A 26,849-nucleotide genomic window follows, 5' to 3' on the forward strand; every position below is an offset into this window, starting at 1 on the left:
ACTGCACTTTTTTTTTGTTTTTTAGAAGATAATTTATTGAGTGCCCTCTGTTGACTGTGAATTCAACCTAAAAAAGAGGGCACTTAATCTTTTTAGGCTTTCAGTTTGAGAAAATACCTGTTTGTCTATATGTAAGAGAAGGAAGCAATCAGCTTCACTAAATAGCAAAGGTGTTATTACCCTAACTGTTCTAATAAACCCAAATTTTTTCTTTTTTTTGGCCCTACAGCAAAATAGCTTAATCTAGGGTCTCCCCTAACTCATTTATGTCTATGTGGACCTTTAGGGTGGTGATTATCTAGGGAAACCTAAATAAAACATTTCTAAATTCCTAATAGTCAATAGTTTCTGGATATTGCCTACTTGTACCTTAAGATCTGTACAACCAAAGATGACATCATTTTGTATCACTTACCATTAAAGTATGCTAACATGGTATTCCAACAGAGAAGGACACTTATTTTTCTCAGTAAGGAGAGATACTGCACTGCATTAATAAAAGCATTTAGAGTATTAAAAGCAAATTATCTGGCCACTACTGATCTCTTATATGTCTGAATGGGAGGTTTGGTCTTTTTCTGATTTTCAGTTCAGGCTCCTTTAAAGCAGGCACAGTGTTCACATGCCTCTCTTCTCTGATTTCTCTTTCTTAAAGACCTATCTTTGCTTTTGTTTCTCCCTATGCCAGCATAATTAATGATTCATTGCAGAGTTTATAGACTATTGGTGAAGAAGCAAATTGAAGGGAGAACATGAGGAGCTGATGGTTTTTTGACACCAGCAGGATCACAGAAGTAATGGAGAGAAAGCGATGTACAGGGAAAACATTAGATGCTTCAGTACAATCTAGCTTCATAGCTCCCTGAGCCCAGAGGAAATGTGCCCTCCTTTGCTGAACAACTGAAAAGTTTTCTCAAGGAGCAGTTGCTTTGTCTGCATCCCTTCCTTTCTCTCTACAAAAGTAACTAGAAAGGGAGAAGAGGAATGAAAACTGCCTCCTCCTCACGCCCTGTGCAGGCATCCATAGTTATTGGTGATATGGAACCTTTATTCCTGCCTCCTTACAAAAAGCAAGGAGGCACTAAGAATCAAAAACAACCACAAAAAAAGAAAAAAATAACTCCAAGCCAGAAGGAATCTTCTTGTCCATTTTATAACTACAATTTACTATCACAAAACAACTGAGAACAGATTGTGGGAAGAAGACACTCTTTTCTTCATGCCACCTTCTCCCCCTCCTACTTTCTGGGAAGACTTAAAAAGTGTATATAAAGATTAAACATGCAATTTCTAAAAGATTAAAGAAAGCTGGTGGTTTGAAACAAAAATGCAGTTTGGCCATTTCTATTAAATTTTGTTCGTCAAAACAGCCAGGTTCTTAACATTACTATTCTTGGATTTTCTTGGAATCCATATTTATTATGGTATTGTGGTTGCACATACAAAGTTTTGAAATCCCCTTTCCCCTTAGATTATCACTGTATGTGTTTTGTGATGACTCAAAAAGTACTAGAGATTTATAGGGGTTTTTTCTTCTTTTTTTTTTTCTTATTTTTTAAACAACTACATTTCTCAACTATCAGGATAACTAAGGGTTCAGTGCTGATGATTTGAAACAATTTCAATGCAAATAATAACTAATATTTAAAATTCAACATAGACAAAGGAGTTAAAATTTCTGTAAAATCTAATGTGCACACATCCCACATTTCTGCAATGTCTAAGGGTTTCACAAACACATTAGCTACTAATAGGATCATTGTTTTCAGAGGGAGCCATGAAATTATCATTCTTGTAAACTGAAACCATATTTCAGTATCAACAGCCAAAGACATCTTTTTAAATTTAGCTTTCAGTCTCATTACAGAGGTCATGTGGGAAAGAAAAAGATTCCTCAACATTTTATTGATGTCAGCAAAGGCTTGTGATTCATATAATTGACTTCATACCCAGGCACCAGTGAAAGTATTATTCAGCAGGTAATGATTTTCTTATAAAAGTCTATTCTCCAAGAAATGTTGAGAAAGTGATAAAGGAGCTCCTGGAGGGCTTTTGTTTGCTTTTGGTTTTATTAATTTATGTAAAACTATAGTACAGGCCTAGGCTCAGAAGAAATATACTGGTCTACATTCTGTGCTTTCAGAATAACAGGTAATACCAAGGACAAGAGATCAAGTCAATATAAACGGCCAAGACTTTTAATTAGAGTTTGAAGAGAAGGAATATGCTTGTAATGCTGCCAGAGTTTCCTTGTCTCAGCAGTGTTGTCGGTATAGTAGGGAACCAGCACAGACAAGTGTGTCACTGTGGCACAGTTTGCCGTGTTGACGTACTGGCAGTTTCATGTACTGTTTTGTTGCCTTCAGACTTGCTCTTTGTCAGGGAAGTGCAGAGATAGTCATGTGGGAATACAACAAGGTCTCATGCTGCAGACCACAGTATAACCATGTTATATTTACCTAACACAAGCAGTTGGTGAGCAGGGTTACTAAAAGCAGGGTTACTAAAAATGCAGTCAGCCTAGACAAGACTTCTCTTCTGTGCTGATTTAAAATATCCAAAATAGTTTCTGGAGTGCTCAGAGCTGACCAAAGACCTAAGAGCTTCTGAGACAATTGAGGTCCAGGACATTTCAGAGATCTCTTCACATTCAGCACTGACCTTACAGGCTGCCTGAACTCAGACTGCCTCTGAATCATATTTTGTTTTGACACAGGTAATACTAGAGCCCTATGAATGACCATAAGGCAGATATATATCTGCCCAGGATCACCACAAATGTGATGAGGTAATCAGAAGTTACCTATCAAATGAGCGCATTTCACATTCAAGGTAAACCAACGCACATCCCTTTGGGAGTATCAGTTGTCATGCCACAGATTGTCCTTAATAATCCTCCTGCAGTCAAATGTATGACATTTGGTGTAATTTGAACCTCCAAGACCTTCATATTCAACAGCATGTAAAGCCAGTGAGAATAAAGCTCCATCTACAACCGAGGTATTCAGGCATTATTAAGAAAGCATAGGATGAGGTAAAATAAATAATTTTTTTAACAGAGAAGAAAAACATTAAAAAAAAAAAAAGTTAGTAAAAATATTAACAAACCAAAAGCCAAAGTGAATGAGAACATGGATAGCTCTGAAGTGCAAGAATAGTACTTGAGAGTAATGTTGTATAACTTTATCAGCCTCTTTTTTTCATACTCTGCTTAATGCAACAGGAATTTAAAAAGATAATTACCTGAATCTGGTCAAGTGTCATTTTACCGAGGGTGTGTAATACTACTACTCCAAGTGTACCAAAAAAAAACCAACCTACTCTGGAGGTGAAAAAAAAAAAAAAAAAGACATTGCAATTTAAATTGCCATTGATTTTAAAGTCCTGAAACCAGAGGAGCAAACAAAATAAACATGACTAATGGGCAGGGAGAGTAGCATAACTGTCAGCTTACTTTGAATGAACTAGGCATTTTTCTTTAAAAAAATCCCAAACAGTCCTTTTCTTCCCCTGTTAATGCAGTTTTTGAACTCCTTATTTTCTGTTAAAGAATGCATGTTTCTGCACCTAAAAAATTAAAATAGTAAGAATCTTTATTATTTACTTATTCTCCCCCATCACCAAACTTGGAATAAGAAGTTAGGTTTTACTATTCACTCTTTCCTCAGTGTTGTTTCCCCAATAAAATGCTAAGAAATATTGGTGGAAGAGTTTAGTGAAAGCCTTTATGCAGCCCTTATACTTTTGAGTGGTGCATCAGTGCTTCAGAAGGATAATAACCTTATCACCTCAGCCACATGAATGAAGTGAATACTTAATTTTGCCAACCTTTTGAAAATGGGGGTTAAACAGGAAAGAGAACAGTGAAACTTTTTTATTTCCTTGGTGGTTATTATTCAAACAAAATTCAAATTAGAAGTACTAAAATTCTAAAACTTTCACTTCATAATATTCCAGTTAGTATCTAAGTAAGCCCTCAAGGCTTCTAGGTTGAAGACAAAGTTCAGATGAAAAGTTCCTCTAGGAATAACTGATACTGTCTTCTAAAGGCTAGTGAGTTGAATAATTAATAAGAAATACTGAAAACTTGGTGCAATAAAAGCATCCATGCCACATTTTGATGATATTTTTTTCCTCTTAATAATACTTAATATTGTCTGTAGTGTTCTCTTTTCCTGTTTACTTATATAATGTAGCTCTTTATAGAGACAGTGATTTTATACATACATATAGATTTAAGTGCACACATACATGTGTGTGCGCACACACACACACACACACACGTGTACCCTTCCTTTTCTGTCCTCTTCTTTTCCAGTCTCTGCAGCTGCTGTACTCACAAATCTGTGCCTTCTCCACTCCCCAGTTTTAACAAGAACACAAAATGCCCTGTGGCGACAGGGAATTGTGCAGCCAGCCCATTAAGTTTACTGCAGCTATAGGAGGAACTCAGAAGCAGCTGCCGCTGTGGATGGAGCTGAGTGGGCATATGTAGCTGGCTGAGTATTCTTGAGGAGTTTTAATGGGCCATCATCATGACATGTCACTCTCCAAAATGACTATTTGTCACTCACTCTCTTAAAAAGACAGTTTGGCAGCTTTGGGAGGTAAAAACCATCTGTATACTGTGCCTCATCATGTACTAATTGCGTAATATTTATGGGGGGTGGGGGGACAGCAATACTGTATTGTAGCACCACCAAGAGCCTATAGACAATATAACATGTTCATAACAGGAACTGGAAAAAAAGAGACCTGCTTACCCCCCCAGGCACAGACTTCAAACTTTTCAGAAATCAGCTTCCTAGAATGGAAACAGACCACACTCTTTGCAAACAACACACACATTGGAATCCTTATAGAGCTTTTAAATATTCACTTTTGCGTGAGGTTTTTCGGTTGTTTTTTGGGGTTTTTTTTGGTGGTGGTGTGGTTTGTTTTTTTCCCTACACTACTGTCAGTCTATGAGTGTTTACTACTTAGAGTACTCATTCTGAGTATCTCAGTAACAAAATAGCATCATTGACAAACCAAGCCATAGAACAGATTTTCCATCTGACTTTTTATACAAAAACTGCTTGGTTTTACTCAAATAGATTTAATTTTTGATTAAAGAAGCCAGTGACTCAAACTCCATTTATAGAAGTTGAAAAAACAATTAAATCATGTGAAAATACCACTGCAGTGAAACTCTATTTACAAATTCCTGAATGTTTATTCTTACTAGCTCTATTTTGGGTCTTACTTCTTCTCCAGGAAAGGGCCTAAGTCTCCTTCCATACATGCCAACAGCATTTCACATGATCCATATCTATTCATAATGCACCATACAACTTGGCATTATATACTAAACCAACGTATTTGCTGGTCCAGTGGCTTGATTTATTTTGTTTCCAAGAATCACTGAAGCTGTAAGACAAAATTCTCTTAAAGACACTACACTCTATTTCAGCAGCACAATAAACTTGTGTTAAGGATGCTTTCTCCCTGCATTCCCCACATATGGCTTCTACAAAAGTGTTCAGGCTTAAAAAATGTAGCATGGCAAACAAACACCTCAGACCCCAGCATACGTCATAGAAGAATATCTCTGAGCTAGCAGATGTCCACGTGCTTGAAAAGTTTATGTATGTGTAGCAGCTCACAGAAACAGAATCTTCAAGAAACTTCACTACTTCTTCTTCTCAAATTACTTCATCATTACACATGAAACAATCTCTGCTTGCACAATATTAACACACATACAATAAAGAACTGTTCCTTGAGCATGTATTTTTCTTGAATGAAACACATACATAGATGTGCAAATATATATATCTATAGTAATGATTTTTTTTCTTCTTATACCACTGTATATACTTCTATTAATTGTTATTTCAGTATAGTTAGTTTATTTTTTAGTTAGTTACTATGACCAGACAATGCATGAATGTACTATCCCTTTTATCACAGAAAGAAGGGAAAGAGGGTAAATGAAACAAGGAAAGCAGTAACAGAATTTATGTACCTTCAATAATGAAAAATTAATGCTTTTACTTTTTTATCTGTTCTTGAAAACAGAAATAAGAAATTAGAATACAAATATGGTGATTGGAAAGCTGTTTCTCCCATAATGCTTTTTCTACTCAGCCATAATAATTTGGGCCTAGGATTTCAACCATGGAAAATGAGAGCACATTAGAGGATCTATTTTTTCATCTCTAATTCTGTAATCTATAGAATTGTCTGTAACAGCACTGCACAGGAAAAATAATCATGCACATTTCTTGTTTGACTACCATATCAATAATACCAAATTTACAAACAAAAATGAATTTGGTATTAAGGTATTTTCTGAGATAAGATACATACTTATATTGAATGTATTTATTTTAGACTGGAAATTATACCTCTCATATTGTCTCTTTGTCAAACTACTGATCTATAGTTTAGAGTGATTATCCTCTTTCTGCTTCAACTATTCAAAATAGCTTTCAGCATTGCTTGGCTGATAATGATTTTTCTCATAGGAACCTGCTTCCAAAGAACATTAGTACCAAGGAATAGATACCCAGAGGGTGTAGAGCTTTTTTCGTATGTTTTTGTTTTAGTTTTATGTTGTATCAATTCCTCACATTTAACTTGCTTTTGAAAGTTTACTGCTACCAGAGATCAAGTCATAATCTTACCTTGTGTGTTAGTGGGAAGTGCTGAAACCTGACAGACTGGAAGACAATGGTAAAATACTTAACTGTAAAGCAGTGTTAGTAATTAGGGTTATGTGTTCGTATAAGCATATAAAGTACTGGACTACAGAAGAGAGCATGATCTGATCATTTTAATGATTAAAGATTTGCAATACAGAAAAAATGCAGTTAACTGGGTCCACATACTCACTAACCTATTATTTCCTAAAACAATAATGGACTTGTTAATTAATATTTACAAAAATGTCGGAACAAAACAGAATTCACATGTTGTTCTAAATACTAATTTTAATTTTTAACAAAAATGATAATACAGATGTCAGGATAACAGTGTTACTGTGTTTTGCTTCTTAAAAACTAAATTACTATTGTCTTTCTCTATAAAATTCTATATGTTTTAAAAAAAGCAATACTTGATGCTGATTTTTGTGAAAGATATATAGGCAACTTTAAATTTTCCACATGAAAAAATTGGTTATATGTTATAAAATATTTCACACCACCCAGCTATTTCCCAAAGCATTTTCAAAAATCTAATCCCATAAGTCTTCTCACCGAGATCAGTGAGACTACTCCTATACCTAAAGTGCAAAATGAGGATTTTGATACAATGCCCACATCAGACATAACTAGTACCTTGGAAGGCATGTGGTGGAGAAAGTCACAACTGCCCAGAGCTGACAGTGGGCCATGGAAATAAGTCAAGAACAGAGAATTTGAACACAAAATTTTACTATAGCATTTTGAAATGAGTAATTTATTTCATATGAAAATGGCAGCAATGAATATCTATAGTAAAGCATTATAGTTTCATTGCTACTATGACCAAATAAAGTGGAGTATTAAATACCTTCCTGTAGACATTTATCTCATGTCTTAAAATGAGTTCAGGTAAAAAAGAGCAAAAGAATCCCTTGGTTAATTTATTAACATAAAACACAGGTTAGTGTTGCTAGTGTGTTTACATTCATTTAGAATCTCTTAGAGTCTGGGCTTGACCAAACACCCTAACATTTCTGTAGTGCTTTCCCTTAACTACTATGACCCATTTCTAACACTGCAGTAAAGGTAAAAGTAAAGTTAAAACACTGAATGACAAATAACACACCCTTTTTTTCAGTAGACTATAGGACAATTTTTATTTTCTTTCCCCTACTATTATATATTTCACTGAAGGTAGTTTATCATATTGATTTTTACCCAAAAGTGTTTCTCAAGTCCATCCATCCACCCATATATATTGGCTAGTTAATCCACAGCCCATTGTTCAAAATTCACTTCAAAACCTAGGGAAATTTGACCCGGTGCTACATCAAATTATACCTGTTTTAGAATTTCCTAACTAGGAAATCATCCTTATCCATGTGCATCATGTCAGGACTTTCTTAACAGTCATGAAAGCTGGTACTAAGCATATGCCTAAGTACCTTCCTGAAATAAAGCCTTAACCCCTGTTCAAAGACGAAGGTTGCTTTAATGAACGTGTGCCACATATGCCTAATTATAAGAAGCAGCACTGAAAGATTAAGTGATTCTATTACATAAATTCACACTGTAGCTGTTCAGTATTCAGAACAAGCTGAAGCAGGGTATGCACAGTTAGTATGGACACTTGAAAGTCTGCTTGAAATTGTTTAGATCATTTAAAGTGATCCTTTGTCAATAGATACGTTAAGAGGTTTGATTTCTCCCTAGGTTTTTTTTTTAACCATTCAAACTTGCAGGCCTGCAAGGACTTTCTGATATAACCAGGCTGATCTCAAGATAGTAATTCATATCTTGATAGGCATTTAAACTCCATAGGACTAAGGTCTAGGAAATAAATGTGTTTAATGCCCATGTTTTCTGCTTGTTTTCAGAAAATATTTGAGGGGGAGGATAATCCATATTTCAAACCCATAAAAAACTGCCTTAACATGAACAATACTAGGTTAATTGTAAATTCTCCCAGTTTAGAAGGATTTTAACAGTTCTACGTAAAGGGCAGTGCTCTCTTAGTGCCTTTTTCTGTGATGGTGGGTTTCATTTAACAAAGAAAATCTCATCAAATTCCTATGCAATCATTATACCTTGTTTCCTTAAATCATATTTTGACATTTCAAATGATATGAGAAGATATTTATGAGTTAAGATTGAAATTCACTTGTATTTAAAAAAAAAACCCAGCATGGATATGAGATTTGCTATGTACAATGCTGATGCCAATCCAAGATTTTTTCATCTGTTATTCATGTTTTCACCCTATTTTTGTTGTATTTGTTACTCATTGCCATTGAATGATGGTGATACAGTCAATGCATGTGCCATTGATAAACAAATTTTGAGAAAATAGTGAAATGGAAGGTATTATTTTACACTGGTCATATACTTACTGAATCGACATTAAAATTCAAATTGTGCACACCTGTTTCTAATTCTGTAAGCTATCTGGATTCTACTGAAAATTTTAATGTCTTCTTTCAAAACTTATTTCTGAAGGTTGCAGTACTTCACATATATTGAGAATTTTCAATTTCCAAAGAGACCCCTCTGATTATCTGAAACAGCATGTCCTTTTGACACTATAAAGGACAGTGAAAAGGATAAAAGGATACATAATTTAAATTCTTAGGTGGTCTCTAATGAAATTACACCACTCTTACCTAATGACCATTTTCTTGTTGAACCCCTTCTTAGTGATCTTTGGTTCAATGAATATAGTGCACACAGTGAGCTACTTATGAGAACACTCCCTACTTCTGAAACATTGTGGTGAACATGAAGGCACAGGAGTTACTAGAATTGTGCATTCTGTAAGCTGCAAACAAGATCAGTCATCTGAATTTAATCTACCTCAAATGTTCCAGCTTAAACGACTGCTACTAATTTGTCTGTCATACTTCTGGTGTACCATCAAACATCTCCTTAAGGGATCTTTTATTATAGTATCTGATTGTTTTATTATAGCATCTGATCCATTTTATAACTAAATCTGAAAACAATGAATTACTTTTGGAGATTAGAGTTTAAATCACTTGCCCCCAGCATCCAAGACTGATCTTTGCTAAGTTTCACTTGACACAGCATGTAAACTTCTCTACCAGATTGTCTGAGCACTCTCAAAGCTTAATTGATCCAATTTGCATGTCACATCCTGGCAGAACTGTGCATCATTTCTATCCTCTTGGACTAAGTGATCACCATCTAATCACTTTGTATACAAAGCAGATGGAAAGTTTCCAGCTCCTTTGCTATCCCCTTGCATGCATCCATATTAAAGCAATTCTAATTCAACAAACAATCTGATCTTTCTGTATTTTTATAGGATTACTCTCTCATTGATAGGCCTTCTGTCACCAATTGAAATGTTCAGAACATTATACTCAAGGCATTTTCACTTTTGTCTCACACCTTCTGTGTGGTCCCTTAAAATTATCATTTCATTTAACAAAGTCCCCTTAGGGAAGTTCTATGCAGCTTGGTGTAAATCAGCACAACTCTGTGCACTGAAAGAAAGGTACAATTTCTAATTATTCAGGATCCTGTAGTTCTAAGGGAAAACAAATAATTAATTATATCCCTATTCATAAAGCTCTGAGCCTTGTACATTAATAGACAGTGCCAAAACTTTTATATCTGTTAAAAGGAAAATGTTCCTCTAAACTCAGTAAATATTTTTCTGACAGTAACTGCTTCTGCACATGAAACTAAAATCTCTTATTTATGTTATTTTGCTGTACATTTTCCCTACAAAATTGTGCAAGCTGTCATTTAAACACAATGACAGTTTAGTAAATAGCTATTTTGTTCACAAATACATGAAAGATACTTTGTTAAAATAACAAATAGGAGATTCTGCAAAGAAAAGTCACAAGCAGATTAGTCAAATTAATGAAGGATCTACACATTTCAAATCACTAAATTCAAACTTCATGAAGTGAACAGAAAGTTCTACTTCCTAATCTCACTAGTGATTCACTGATGGAATTTATATTCTCCACCTGTCTCTAGTTTATATACAACTTCAAACGTTGTTATTTGTCTTCAGCCATACTCTTTCCACACATTCCTACCTGTTGAATCCATTGCTCTTCTGGGAGTTTGTGGCAGGCTTATTTTTTTCCTACATACATCCTTTTCATCACTTCTTCCACTTTTGTTCTCTCCATTAATCTCTATTCATATTTGCTCAATAAAATTTATGAGAAAGCAAAGAAATTGTTCAGGGATTTTTGAAATTTGTTTTCAGTGAAGAATACATGAGAAACTCTAAAGTGTGTTGTTCACAGAAGTCATCAATCACTGGTGGTCAGTGTTCACGACAGCTCAAGATAAGGGATACCCTTCAGTTTGCTCTGCAGCTACTTTTAAAACTTGTGGAAGATTAGAAGGTAAAACCAGTGCATACATAAGAGAGTAAAGGAACCAGAATACACTATTAAATTGTGAAATAATTTTTGCCAAAGGTAAAGTATGCCAGTTCACTTATAAAACCATGCTTTTGTGTCCATATATACACAAAATAGTGTCACAGATGGAAGGATAGTAGTTGTTCAATGGCAAACCTAGCAAATTCAATGTTAACAGGTAAAGAAGAAAATTAATTAACCAAGTAAGCCAATTTAATCATAAAAATACGCATTAGGACAGTAAATAGACTTTCTATTAGTATGCAGCACAATGAAAAGTGGTAGCATAAAACCAGCAATGCTTTTCTTTGACTTGTACTTCAGACTCAGTGGACAAGTCATATGTAAGCTGTTCATATTGCAACCCTGGTTGAGTCTTATGCCTCTGGTTATACAAGCAAGTAAAACCCCTGATATCTTCAGATTCTGTTGTCATTTTAAAAATGCAGGGTCCCATAGCTTACAACGGGGTTTTGCAGGTGTAAGTCAGTGGAACATAACAAACAAGTCTGTGGATGACACTCAGTTTGCTGTCTCACAGCTGAGCTGTGTTAGCTCAGCAGGGCTAATGGCAATAATATGGGGGAAAAAATTATCACCGGTACAGGCAGGTGTGACTCACACATAGAATTCATCTACTGAGCAACACAGTATAATTTTATACAGTCACTTTTAAGAGCAAATTTTCTGCTAGTCTGTAAACAATCAGACACCTATTAAACCATCATATTGTTTTTAATGAAGACGCCCAGAGTTTCTAAGCCAATGTGAAGATTCAGGGCCCTGAGAGGCCTTTCCCATGTGACAACCTGCTGCTTCTTCTGACACTCCATCCTGAAGGTATTTAAATATTGAGATAAAAAATGTAACAGTATTAAATGCTTTTGTTGAGCCCAAACTTACAGGGCTCAACAAAAGGGAAGGTCTTTTGATTACTGAGACACACAACTTCAGGAATATATACATAATAACTCTTAACTTGCCTTGCAAGACATCATTTATAAAGTAATTTTATCCTCTGCCAAACATTGTTAAATAGTGCCTTGATGTTTAAGAAAATCTATCTTATGTTCTTGCACTACTTCTCTTGCCACCAGCGAAACCAAAGATGCACTTTGATTTTGAGAATACTCTGAATGTACCATTCATCCTCAGTTGTATCCATATTTTCACCAGATACAAGTTACTATGGAAGCAAAAAAAAAAAAAATCTGGTTTCACTCCATGATTCTCTACAATGGCACTCCTATTAATTTCTGTTGAAATTGTCTTATCAGTAAAGGTTATTTGCAGGTACAGGAATGTTTGACTCCAGGAAAATTTGAGATATTGAAGATCATTTTGTTCACTGCAATAAACGTAACTCTTCTAACCTTGATGGTGAATCTGCAGCGTGTCTCCCCTTTAGCTTGCTAATTATTTTACAGAGTAATTTTCCAAAAATTTAATCTGAGACACAAATTGTTAGCACATCCTGCTACAGCCCCAAACTGTGTTCCAAAACGATATTTGCATTTTAAGTATAGAATAAAGCATGCATTAAACGATCAGAACTGGAAGGTGGCTCACTATGTAAAACACAGATGATAACATAATTTCAGAAGCAAAGGTAAATATCTTCCATTTCTAATATAGTATACAGATACAGACCCTTATATCTTTAAATCAGAAGGATCTGTCATCAAGGTGGATATCTTAATTTTTCCGTCTTCCTCACAGTCTCATTTTCTGCTTGGCAGGTATTTTGGAGGCCTGACAAGGCACCTGGGCCCTCAGTCTGTATCATCCCACACGAAAAGCAGCCATTGACTTCACTTTGTGCTACTAGAAGTAAAATTGCCAAAAAAAAAAAAAATCCAGAAAGATGATTTTGTCATCAGACTAGAAGAATGGACCATCATCGTCTACCCATCTCTGCTTACTAAAATAATAGATTAATGGTAATTGTTGAATGTGATACTGTGACTTATATAGTATGGAACAGCATCTAATTTTGACAGGACACTGAAATTAGTCTGCATGAAAAAATTCTCACGCAGCCTAGAAACAGATGGGAGGAAATATAGTTACATGAAATGATCAATGTCAAAATACCAGTCTAGAAAGAAAGGTGTCTACTAAAGTTCTGGAAACCATGGGTGTCATTATTTCATCCCTTTAACACCCAAGAAAAATTTGCTTTGTAAGGTGCAAGCTACCTTCTTTAGTGGTAGACCAGAGAACTCATCATTTCAATTTTTGGCTCTTAATTTGGAAACAGTCTGGACACAGTCCAGTTACTCCCCTGACAGTTACACATATTTGAATCGTTCCATCCATCTGCTGAGACCTTGGACTTGCTTGGACTCCTCCAGGTCTTCATGTTGTGTTTTTATTTATCCACACTTTTTCTTGACCCAGTAATTCTTGGAACCTCTGTATGGAATGCTATTCTCTCTTGTCCTGTGTTGTTTGGTACTCTGTTGCTCAAGTTTTAGGCTTATTGAACAAATTCCAAATTCTCTAGCCCTATCCAGTAATGTTTTATAAGAAATATTTACATCCTTCATTTTCTATTCATTGCTTCTTTACTCTCATTAAAGAAGCATAAAACCTAGTTCTACTAGTTTTTCTCTTGATGGTATTTGCTTTTGATGTCTTGTGTCACAGATTACCTTGCTGCACATGGCATTTTCCTCTTTTAATTAAAAATGAACTTTACCTACCTTTTTGTCTCTTTCAAATGCATCTGCTAGTTAACAGACCTACTCCCCTGCATATTTCTCAAGCCTGGATGTTACTGGATCTGTGGTTACCTGCCCTCCTTTTCCATCTGTGCTAGTCAGGCCTTCTTTCCAGAACCTGTGCGGTGGATTGATGCGACATAAACCAATGTGTGACCCATATAGATGCATATAGCTTCTTTAGCAAAGGGTGTGGGGAATCAAGACCCATACATTGAGCCTCGCCTCAATCCCTGGCCTCATTAAAAAGATCATTTCTATCCATGTGGATGATGAGAAGGTGATCAGGTGTAGTAAGCATGGATTCACTAATGGTAAATCACATTGGACCAACCTGATTGCCTTCTGCGATGAAACAGCTATCAGGATGGATAACAGCAGCAGATATTATCAACTTTGACCTCAGCAAGGCTTTCAACACTGTCTCTCACAACATCTTCATAGGCAAATTCAGGAAGTGTGGGTTGAATGAGTGAACAGTGAGGTGGATTGAGATTGAGATTGAGACCTGGCTGAACCAGAAGGTTGTAATCAGTGGCACAGGGTGTAGTTGGAGACTTGTTACTAGTGGTGTTTCCCAAGGTTCTAAACTGCATCCAGTATTTAACTTATTCATCAATGACTTGGATGAAAAGGCAGATGCCTCCTCAGCAAGTTCCCTGATGACACAAAGCTGGGAGGAGTGGCCAATATCCCAGAAGGCTGGGCACCCCTTCTGAGGGACCTCAAAAGGTTGAAGAGATGGATAGAAAGGAACTGTCTGAAATTCAACAAAGGCAATTAATTGCAGGGTTCTGCCCCTGAGGAAGAATAACCCCATGGACCAGGACAGACCAGACGTGACCTTCTGGAAAGCAGCTCTTTGGAGAAGGACCTGGAGGCCCTGGCAGAGAACACGCTGTGCATGGGCCAGTGTATTCTTGTGGCCAAGAAGGCCAGTGGTATCCTGGCCTGCATTAGGAATAGCACTGCCAGCAGGTCAAGGGAGGCGATCCTGCCCATATACTCAGCCCAGGTGAGGCCACATCTGGAGTGCTCTGTCCAGTTCTGGACTCCTCAGTACAAGAGAGAGATCCTGGAGCTCCATGGAGCTCCTGGAACAGGTCAAAGAGAAGACAACAAAGATGACTAGGGGATTAGAGCATCTCTCTTACAAGGACAGCCTGAGGGAGCTGAGTCTATTCAGCCTTGAGAAAAGACAACTAAAAGGGGACCTCACCTTTGCCTATAAGTGTCTGAAGGGAGGGTGCAAAGAAGATGGAGCCAGACTCTTCAAAGTGGTGCCAAGCAATATGACAAGAGGCAACAGGCAGAGACTGATGTACAGGAAGTTACACCTGAATACAAGGAAGAATGTTTTTATTGTGCAGGTGACCACATACTGGAACAGGCTACCCAGAGAAGTTGTGGAGTCTCCCTCACTGAAAATATTCAAGAGCTGTCTGGACACAATCCTATGCCACATGCTCTGGGATGACCCTGCTTGAACAGGGAGGTTGGACCAGACAACCCACTGTGGTTCCTTCTAACCTGACCCATTCTGTGATTAGATTGTTATACCTTAATCTAAATTTATTTTCTCATTGTTTGCTTTGGTATGTTGCTTTCAGTTTTACATCAGGCTCCAGAGTGAGTAAAACAAAGCAAAATGCTTTATCATGTTCCTTCACTTCTCACACTTACTCTTTGGGATACTTTTTCTTCCCTTTAACATTTTCAATCTCTATTTTCCTGAACTAAAACCATTAAGACTAGAATTTTCACATTTTCTTTGAATCTTATGACAAATCTGACTTAAAAAAATGTGTCAGTACAAGCAGGAATTATTCCTCAATGTGAGGTCCCTCCATTATTTCCTAGACTTATATACAGATTTGTGTATATGCTTCATCACTGCTATCATTCTAATTCCTGCATGTTTGCTACATAAAACCTTGTTTTACATGGCTTCACTTGGTTGGTCAGTCAAATAAATGGAAACAACATTTCAAACAACTAATATTTCCTTTGATTTGGAACTGATATGCACTCAGAAGTACACTTGATTCAGCATAAAGAAAAAAACCAGAAAAGCAATAATGCTTTCAGATCCTCAGCATGGTGGTGGACATGAACTTGCAAAGAAAGAAACAAACATGAATAGTGCAATTTGAATCTTAAAATGAGAAAGGAAGTAACAGTTTCACTTGGCTTATTTCCTGTTTAGATGAAGCTACAATAGAGTGCTTTTGTTCACGGCTTTTCACTGTCAAGAAGATATTCAAAAAAAGGAGAGGATGAATAAAAGAGCAGTATGGATGAAGACAGGACTACAGTGCTGACTCAAAAGGAAAACCTTTTAAAAGTATTGCTTGGCTAAGCAACAGTTAAGTGGTAAAGGGTGAAAGATGGGTGGGAAGGATAACAGTCTACATATGCATGAAGATTACGAACATCCAGGAGCAAGTGGAATTATTTAAACAGTTTTTAATATATAGACTATGTAGCACTATAGCCCTGCCAGTTAAAAAAGAAACATAAAAATATGCCAAGCACTTTTCCAAATGCCTACTCTGCCCATAGAGTGTGTATAAATTGTGTAAGAAAGGCAAGTTAAGTATTTTGCTAATTTACGGCATTACGTTTATACCATGATTATGGAAACTTAAGAAATGACCATCTGCTTTTCCCAGCTGTGTCTGAAAACTTTTCATTGTTACAGGATAACAAGCTAAACTTTGCCTAATACAGCACCTGCCTACCTTGTAAGGAAAATCAATTGCCTGATTGCCTCGTCAGCAGGGTTACAATTTGGTACCTCAGTATGAAGTGTTTAAGCAGCTTATCATCCTTACACATGTACCATCCAAGTACCAAATTTTCCATATTTTGGAAGCATTTCAAATGAAAAATAATTTTTTTGCGTTCAATTCTTCTCACACATACTCCACAGCAACAGAATTGCATGTCTCTCTAATCCTTGAGGTATTTTCTTATGATTTACAGAAGCAGGAAAACTAAATGAAACAGTATGACTCTGGCAACATTTTGTGGAATTCATGCAGCAAAATCTCCTTATATCACCTGGAAAATAACCTTAAATTTCTTTCTTTCTATTCAGAGGCGGCCTAAGAATTTCCTGTGATGTAGGTAGAATATTATGTCAGACAGTCCTTAGCTGTTCTTAATATACACCCTTTCATCCACATAAGCCACAATGCAGCCCTTCGGTGCTTTAGGAATATTAAAGGACTATATGAAAGGAAGGCACTGTTTCTTCACCATCAAAATGTGGAACATGTTGATATCTGTTGCAAATCAGACCTCACTATTCCTCTTTTACTAATCTACAAAATAAAATATCAGTTAAAAATTCAATTTTGAAATGACCAGACAATTGTATTGCAACATTAATATTCTCAAGTGGTCTCCTAGGGTCAATAAAACTGATCTGAAGATTCTGGACTAAATCTTCAGTTATTCTATGAACAGCGTAACTTAATTATCAAAACATACTAAAAAACTTTTTGCCTTCTTCTTGAATGTTTAGAATTATCTTCTTCTCCCAGGGGAGAATTCTGAAAAAGACAGCTTGAGACTAAGTCAGTAAGGCATATTTTTTGTTTGCTGGTACATGAGTAATTGCACGTGAACTACTGTATGCAGAAGAGCTACGTTTGTCTCAGTATTCCTATTTATCTGAAGAAAAAACAACGCTTATTCTTTGCTACATTTATGACTTGTAGAGTGCTACTACCATACTATGTGCCTTACACCTACATAAACAAAAATATTACTTTTGCAAGAGCACAGGGCTGTAACATCAGCAAATATTTGTATATTGACAGAACTGTTAACGGTAGTAGTTTTTTTCAAGAACATCTGCAAGAAATAATCCTAAATATATTCTTCAATTTTATGAACCTATTTATTGATTTTGGAGATCAGTGTCTATTGTCAATGAGCTTCCTCACTGGCTAAGCTTTACACTTGCCAGGGAAGATTAGAGGGGTTCCTGTTTATACACTGAGTTCAAGAGATGTATGGTTTGGTGTTCACAACATTTATTTATATTAATAAATATAAATCTATTTATTTATTTATATTTTATTTATATATTTTTAACTGGCTAATCCTCCTTCTTATAACCTTGAAATGATGAAAGATTGAGCATTATGACATCCTCAAACTTCTGCTCTTGGTATAGGCTGGTACTCGTACCATGACCATGGTTTGGACAGTTGGGACAGAATTAGAGTTCTTCTAGAGCACACACTCCACAGCCTTTTCTAAGAGTTACTTATCTCTAATTTACATGACAGTAAGTGTCTCTTCCAGTGGAAAAGTGGCAGAGAAAATGCTGGTAGCATAAGGTAGCTAATAGTTATCCTAAAAGAAGAGAGCAACCTAATGTATTAACATCTTTCTTCTCTCAGCAGTTCCACCATTAGCACTTAGCTCAGCTATCTTCTCCAAGGAAATGCATAATGCTGAGAGAAAAAGATTATACTGAAGAGATTTTCCAGTACTTATCACCAGTATATTTATGTAAAAGCCAGCTTATTGCACACAAAGGAACAATTCTCTGATTTTTTTCATGATCTTTAAATATGTTTTCCCATGTCCTCTCTTTAACTGGTTAAAGTTAGCACTGAAACATTGACATATGTACAGGGGTGCTATTTTATTAAGTGATTACTGAAAAAAAGAAAAGGACAAAGGAATTTCAGAAATCCAGTATAATATTTAAAAAAAAAAAAATGTAGAGCAAAGAAGAAATTCAGCAGAATAATTATGACAAGGCAGCAACAGTCCTGGCAGCACTTTTAGACTGTGACACATGGAAAATACTTAATACATGAAATGAATGCCCAATGAGTCTGTAGACAGACACTTATGGCTAACAGAAGATGTATAAGAAAAAAAAAGCAACATGAAAAAGGTAGTGTGACAGCAGGCTACAAGATGTAAAACTATAAAGCATATGCAGTTTGATATTTTGAAAGCAATTGGAAAACATCCTTTATCTTTACAGGTCTGAAAGAAGATGTAGCCTTGTACTAACATGGATATTAAATAGGTCTGCACTTAGTTTCAACCAGCTAGTCATCCATAAATGCTGGGAAGGCAGGAAAGAACTTTCTATTATATGTTCATAATGTTTTAAAATGTTGCATGATTCTCATTTTCAGAAAAAAATAGTATTCTATCTTCATAGCAAACAACACTAGTGACCCACTGTTCTCAAACTATTTTCAGATGTTGACTAACACTATATTCCTCTGAATTCTGTCATTGCCTCTTAGTCTGCTATTGCTTCTTGCCTTATAAGACCACTGCCTCAGAGCAGGGGTTGTATTTGCTTGCATTTTGGCTAGCCCAATAATTCATGAACGGACCTCCTTAGTCTTAGAATAATGCAAATACTCAAAGTTCCTGATAGCCAAAGTTTTACAATGCTGTATTTCCAATGCCATTAACACAGAATTGTGAGATAAGAGGATGGACATAAGACTGGATGCTGGATGACAGCCAATAACAAGAACTAAGGGACCAAGAACAACCTCAGAAGATGAAAAGGAGAAGGAATGTCAGAACATCACAAAAAATGTCAGTTGGAAGCAGCATCAGCTTGACTGACATCAGAACTTTAATTCTCATGTTCTCCTGAAAATAAGGCATTTTCTGATAACCAGCCAAGCATACAGGAGCCTCTCATCTACATATATTGCAAAATCAACTTTTACTCTTGCTTTTCTATTTTCTCAGAGACTCATACAATTTAGTTTTAAACAATGCCCAAAAGACATTCAGAGAAGAGCACTGCAGGTAGAGACTCAGTCTCATGAAATACAGAACTGGTATTACAGGATTACATAAATAGCATGGCTGTGCCATTGAATATGAGGGCTGCTTAATTTACTGATATTGTCATCACCTTCACTAACCTTCCTCTTCTGTAATGGCACATGTTAAGGATCAATGTTCTATATTATACTGAGAGATCAAAAAGCTACATGTTCTGGTTCAGTATCCAACCATAAGTCTCTCAACTCTATTATCACTTCTAATAATGAAATTACATACAAATTGTCTTTTAGTGCTTGGGCATGTGAAATTGTCATCACTTTAAATCCCTGGCATAAAACCTTCTCCTGTATTCATTCAGCTATGAGAGAAGAAGACTTCCTGTAAAGAGAGAAAAAGGAAATTACACTATATCTGTGCAGGCTGATGAAATCAACCAGGAAAAGGCAGTAGATTTTAGGTTATTCTTTAGGATAACTCTTCCTGTGTGTCTTAATCTCACCCTTCTCCCCAGAGACACTTTCGTCCTGCACACTAAGGAGGAAACATTTGGATTGTCAGTCAGATCTCAGTTATTCAGGGTAATCCACATGAAGTATAGCATGGAATAACACAAAGCCCACAGTGACTATCCAGTGAAGAAAAATGTGTGATACTGGGACTGGATAGAACAAGATGAGATGGTAAAATCATACCTGTGCAGTACAACTGAAGCATCGTTTCCCCAAGACCTATTCAATACATAAAGCAAGGAAGCAGGACTCAACTATTTTGTCTGTTCACTTGTTTCATTTGCAGCATTTGTGGTAGGAAAATACTTAACAGGAATGGCATGTCCCATTTTACTTAAAAGGTCAACTGTTATCAATTTTCATAGCACAGAAAAGCAAAGAGTTCCTGAGATGGATAAATATCAGAAATACAGCAGATTTGCTTTTTCCTTTTTATAAATGGCCTGCTGGGAGTATATAAAACAACAGAGCTTCAAAGATTATGATAAAAGTAAAGATAACACAAATAGAAAAGGAGAAAAAGATATAACAGAGGGGAAATTTCTTTCTGAGTTATTATGCCATCTTTGTTTTCCACATACAGGCCACAAAGACAGATGAAAAATAGTTGGTCTGAATTTGGTTTGTTTGAATGTTTTTTTCCAAAACTACTTGTGGTAGAAAATGAAAAAAAATCTGCAGAGCTGTGGGTACTCTCAGCCAGGAGCTTACTTGCAGAGCAGACATGAACATTTACCTTGCACAGGATGCTTGGAGGGAAAAAAACCCAGGCGGAAGCTGAGCAGAGAGCCCTAGTCCCTGTGGGTGCCTCTAGAAGCAGTAGGAGGATCAGATCCCTGCAGGGAATTGCACCTGACTCACCTCCTTCTTCACTATGTGCAAGTGAGGCAGCCCAGTCCTTTTTACCTATATTTAGCCTTTGTAATATCACCCCATCTCCTCTCCATTTCCCAAAATGCCAGTAATATTCCCACAGCTCTGTCTGAATTTGACTGAGCGGCCAGCACTTCCAGAGTACTCACTGCCTTAAAGTATTTTAGCAAAGACACTCATTATCCAAGTCAGTCAAAATTCATCAGCCACATCTGAAATTGTCAGGCTGTGATTCTATGAAAAGAGCCCCAGTGCTGACTGGATCTGTATGGCTTGACACAAGGTCACATCACAGATAAATACAGTATGTGAATAATTCTGTCACCTTATGGAAACATTCACCAACACCTTTGAAAAACAAAGCATTAACTCAAAACCCCAGTATCCTCCCCTATCCTGCCTCCTTCCCTCCAAAATGAGGAGACTGGAAAAAAACTACCCACTCTCTATGCTAATAATAACATAAACTTGTTATCTGGCTGCTGTAAAAACCCTTTCCTCACCCTGCCTGTAAGTTCTCTTAAAACTTGTAAAACCAGCAAATTCTCTTAAATGACCTAATTTTATGCGAAAAGCAGCTTGTTTGCTGCATTTTTTTCATGTTTCCCTCATTCTGCACTACTCCAGAAAATAATAATGCAAATATTAGCACTTATGCACTTTCGTCCACATTTGAAAATTGAATACGACAGGTTAATTCACCTTAAACAGTCAGAAGAAAAATAAAAAGGCAGGTAAAATTGTATTGGAAGGCAATGAATCTGAGCTCTAGGAAAATATTTGCTCTTAGTTCACTTATTTAACCTTTTTTCTTGATTTTAAAATGCAGGTTAGGACTTACACTTGTTCTTACATTATAAATAAAAACAACACTCAGAGTATCTTACGAGTTCCAAGTGTTATTTTGAGAATTACCAGTGAGCTTTTCAAAGTTACATATGACCTTCTTGGGTTCGTGCTCAGTCATAAGTCCCTGTCTTTTATTTTCAGTCCTTCACATGTTAGTGAGATCTCAAGGGAAAAGAAGAGTTCAACTCAGCAAAAAGCTTGAAACTGTCCTGTAAATATACTTAAATTTAGAGCCATTGGAAAAGGAGAGTTGGTTTGGATTCAAAAGAAAACATTGAAGCTAGCCATCAATCAGCATCTTACATGGAGTTCACAGACTTGTTTCGCTTCTTCAGGTTTATTTGTGTTTTCTTTTGTTTGTTTGTTTTTTTAAACTTTTAAATAAGAAAAATGAAAGTATTACTGGCAGAGATTTTGTGTCATTATAATGCTTTTGATGTGACTGACACTCTTGCAGCAGAAGACGTTAAAAGACATTAAAAAAAAAAACCAAACCACCACACCAAAAAAACCCTAAATCCTGGATGTCAGATAGTTATGTGACAAAACAAAAAAAGTATCAACAAAATGTTCAAGTTCTACTTCAACTGCATCCTCTTGTGCCAATGTGTACCCATGGAAACTTCAATTACAGGACCATATACAGCTTTTCAAATACTCAACATAATAGCATACACTTTTTCCTAATTTTAGGTGTTTATGTTTTGAATAATTTAAAATTGCTCTAGACTATTATTTTTTCCACCCAAACAGATTCCATTAACATCATTTATATGGAAAATACAGAGTAAGGCATTTCACAAAAACATATTACCAAGCAATAGTAAACATTTTCCAGAAAACAGAAGCCAACTATGCTTCTAGCTCAGTTAGCATCACAGTTAGCTGCCTCATCTCCTGCATGGCATGTCTGGAAGAGAACAGTGTCTATCCAAACAGTTTTGTGGGTTAAACAGTTAAATGCTTCAGCCCTCCAAGTGAACATAGCACATGCTGTGCTGACCGACAGAAGAGAATCGTATATGGTTCAGTCCACAATCTGATTACATGTTAAGCACTTCCCAAGAGGTGCTCAGAATTACATCCAAGATGATTAAAATTCATACCACAGAGAGGAAAAACTTGCATTAAAAAAAAAAAAAAAACAAGAATAAAAAAAGGCACCAAACTTCTGTCACCTCTGACTCATATTAGAGTAAAACTAATGGAACTGCTCCCGAGGTTTCTCTAGAGTCACATGAGAAATAGGCCCTGCTGCCTTAAAAAAAACATACACATGCATTTAGGAAAACAAGAAAAGGATGTTCAGAAGGAAGGCTGCAGTATACCTCAGGTATAGATCTGAAGCCTCATTAAACAAACACGAAAACACTGAAAAATTAAGGAAAAGGCTTGTTTTACTCAGGTGAATAGGAATCCTGCTACATTATTTACAAGGAATAGGATTTTACCCTGCATGATCATGCAATTAAAGTGTCAGAATGCAGACACCCAGGAGGACAGAGCTAGTGCTGAACATGAAATTAACATTGGTATTTCACAACTCTTGAATGATTTGCCATATAACCCTAACAACCCCCAAATGCTGCCTTACAACCGGAATTGCCCAGGGCTTAGTACAATTGAATAGTGACAGGGAGACAGTATTCCCCATTGCAGCTCCATTTGCTTGAGTGTTTCTGAAGCCTTTTTATCTCACAGCCCTTAAAAACTGGAGGAAGGTCCCTCCTTCCTGGATGTGCAGTTAGATTGGCACCCTGCAAACCATCCTGAATGCAAGGCAATGCAGGACTGGACTCCCCAGAAGCAGAGCACTTGGCACAGTCTGGTTGGTGCTTTCACTTCATTTGATGAGAAAAGTGAATTATGCCAGCTTTTTGCTTGCTGTAGCTTCCTCACCAAGGGGGGAAAAAAAAAAAGAAGAAGAAAAGAGGGAAAAAAACCCCAACCTTCCTATCCAAATCTTGGTCTTCTCTGTCCCTATCTGCCTGCAAAGGATTTGAAACAAGAACCACTATGTTTCTAAGGGAAGAAGAGGGGAAGGAAGGTGACTGCTGCTCACTTCAGAGTGGTGCTGCACATAATATGTTAAGACACAGAAAGAAAATCACTTCTTCACCTTTTTGCTCCCCTGCGTGGGAATGCAGCTTTGGTCATGATTGCACCTCAGGAGCCACACAGTGAACAGCCTCTGCAGTGAGAAGGTTAGGAGCTGGGCACGTTGTATCTTACAACATGCTCAGCAAGGACTCTGTTTCCAGGAAGATGGCCTTCCTTTTGTACATGAAAAATTTTATCTGCTTTTCCTACAAAATGGATTGCTGGTACAAATTCCTGAGCCAACAATTCATACTGCTGATACAAAAGCAGGATGGGCACAGACTGTTTCAGAAAAAGAAAAGGTTGTGTTTTGGAAGATATCGGCTTGTGAATGCTAGGACTCTTGTAAAGGACAGGAAAGAGCAGACTGTGAAGCTAAAAATAACCACATACATGCAAATATCATGTACTATACCACTACCACAGTATTTTTGGCCATAATATAGCAATCGACTGAATATGAGAATTACTATGAATCAAAACTAGTCTTCACTCGAGTATTTCAAGACGCTTCTTTTCCAGGAGAGAAATTCAAATTCGCAAGCCACACTTCTTTTTTTATCAGCAGGAAAGAATGCCAAATAGGCCATTTCCAGAGGCACAAGAGAAACTCCAGCCTGGGAACAAATTTGCCTAAAAGACAAACTCACACAGACAACCAACTGCTGCATGGCATCAGAATGGATACTGCTACATAACATCAAACTTCACCAAAACTTTCAAGACCACTGTGATAGAAGATGACATTTCTGATTCTAGCACACCTTTCTTAAGGGTTCAATTATGCAAAGTACCAGTCCCAATTCAGAAAAGCACCTAAACACAACCATAGCTGCAATCATGAAAGCAGTTCCCTATTTAACTTGATTATTCAGTTGGCATGATTAAATTCTAAGTGCTTAACTGTATTAACACAAACATCAAGGTTTTGCCTCAGTAGGATAAATTAAGTAAGCTGAAATTCATTGCACTGGTATATCTGAAGCAGTGGATTTCAGATTACTTCATCTCTTTTTCTGTAAGCATGCTGTTGTGCTAAAAGCTGTCACTCCCTTGTTTTCTATGCATTTGCTGTATTTTAATGAGAAACTCTATTTATTGATTCTGATATTACTGAGAAAATGGGTTTTCCTTTCAATAAGATGATTACACATAAATGTTACAGAGAAACACAAGAGGGGGTTTTGTTTTGTGGGCTTTTTTTTCCCTTCATAATTGCTGAAGGCAGCGTATTACCCACTAGCACAAGGCAGTAAATGAGCTAAGTCCCGGATTCACAGCTGTGCTCAGCGTGCTCCATGTGCAGTGACGGGCACGCAGAACGAACCATTTGGGATGCCCTGATGTAAAAGGGCTGGCTCTGTACTGGACCTGTGCCCATCGCAGGCGAGGTAAAGCCACAAGGCTGTGCTGTGCATGGAGGACAGCGAGGCCCCCAGGTGCCAATCTGCCAGCCAGGCAATGTCAAAGAAAAGCAGTAATGCAGACATGCCCTCCTTTCCATTCATCACACCCACAGATGCCTGATTCTTTCTCTCTTGCTTTCAGTAGTGCTGAGTTTTAGGGAGCAAACAATGTAATACAAGAGTTCTTTTTTTCTGGGACTAGCTGTTAACTCTTAAAAAAAATATTCATCATTATGTTCCCCTATTTTAAAATCTAGTGTAAGTAATAAATATTTCCTTTCTATCAATGGTGGCAAAACACTTTTACTGTACTGCATTAAACAAGCAGTGCTAATATGTAGAGCTCTTAAAGAAAATTACAACAGGAACCTTGCATTCTTGCAAGAAATGTGTTGCTGATCTGAAGTATTAAAGATTATTTCCTTTTCAAACTATGCAACTTTGTTCACTTAAGTCAACTAGGCTGACCGAATGACAGTTTTTAGGTTGCACCATATGAACAGATGAAAAAGCAAGCATCTGCACCCTCCAAAGTTTATTTAAATCCCCTACCTTTCCTACATAGAGTGGGTCTGTACCCATGTATTCTTCCAGCACAAAGAATTGATTCCACACCCAGCTGCGTTTGGTTCTTGTCCTCCCTGATTGAAAATAGGGCTTTGACCTGGACCTTGTGAGCTCTGCTTGATTCATCCCAGAAAGACACAGGAAAAGAGCTAGTATCTGAAGAAAATGGCAAAACTCCACTTTGCCCAACTTCATCTTTTCTGGGTTTTTTTCCTCGGTGAAAGAAAAAACCTTGACCAATGCAGGCACAATTCCAGTTGTCTCAGTAGCTCTAGCCTCCGGCAGGGTGTCAGCTGGGAGTCCAGAGATAATAATTTGCAGAGTGGTCAATTGGAAGATGTCAGCACTGCTGAATAGCCTTCACCAAAGAAATGGTGTAATGGGTACCTATCCGGGAAGAAGAAAAGAATTGTTGTCAGAATTTTAATTTTTTTTTAAGAATGCAAATTCTTTGCAGCTTTCACATCATGCATCAAAACTATTTATTTATTAATTTTCTCCTCATCAATACCAATGGGTTTACATAAATCTCTGAGAGTTTATAGCAAACTCCTTGCATGATACTGCTGATACGACTGTATTTATAGTCATAAAGTTTTCTCCTGACTGTTCTCCTAATACACCATTTTTTCCAATAAAAATTAGACAATTGTTTCTCTTTAAAATAATCAGAGTAAGTGTAGTTATTTTCAGTAATTTGGTTTGATTTTTTCTCTTCTGTCTGTTATGGTCTGCTTTAGTTGCCATTATTATGATATAATTACCAGCCAGCTACAGGCAGAAAGTTGTATTAATGGCAGGGACATACCCTAGCTTAACTCTCTCCCATATAACTCAGAACTAAAATGAAGGAGCATAAGATGAATCAGAACAATTTGATTGATTCTTAGTCACAGTACACCAGATGCTATGATTTGTTCTGATCTGAACCTGACCTGGTAAAAAGCCCTGAGTCTCC

General features: G+C 36.8%; 1 protein-coding gene across 1 annotated transcript in view; it reads right to left on the reverse strand.

The window, feature by feature from the left end:
- Positions 1-26,086, reverse strand: part of CDH7 (cadherin 7) — a gene marked incomplete at both ends in the record, with an annotated part of 72,122 nt that extends 46,036 nt beyond the window's left edge. The window contains one exon of the mRNA XM_082303179.1: positions 25,877-26,086. Within this exon, the coding sequence (XP_082159305.1) occupies positions 25,877-26,086 (210 nt within the window). The remainder of the gene's footprint in view (positions 1-25,876) is intronic.
- Positions 26,087-26,849: the final 763 nt, after the last annotated feature.

This window comes from Coloeus monedula (assembly GCF_965178545.1).
Source record: "Coloeus monedula genome assembly, chromosome: 1".
Classification (NCBI taxonomy): Eukaryota; Metazoa; Chordata; class Aves; order Passeriformes; family Corvidae; genus Coloeus; species Coloeus monedula.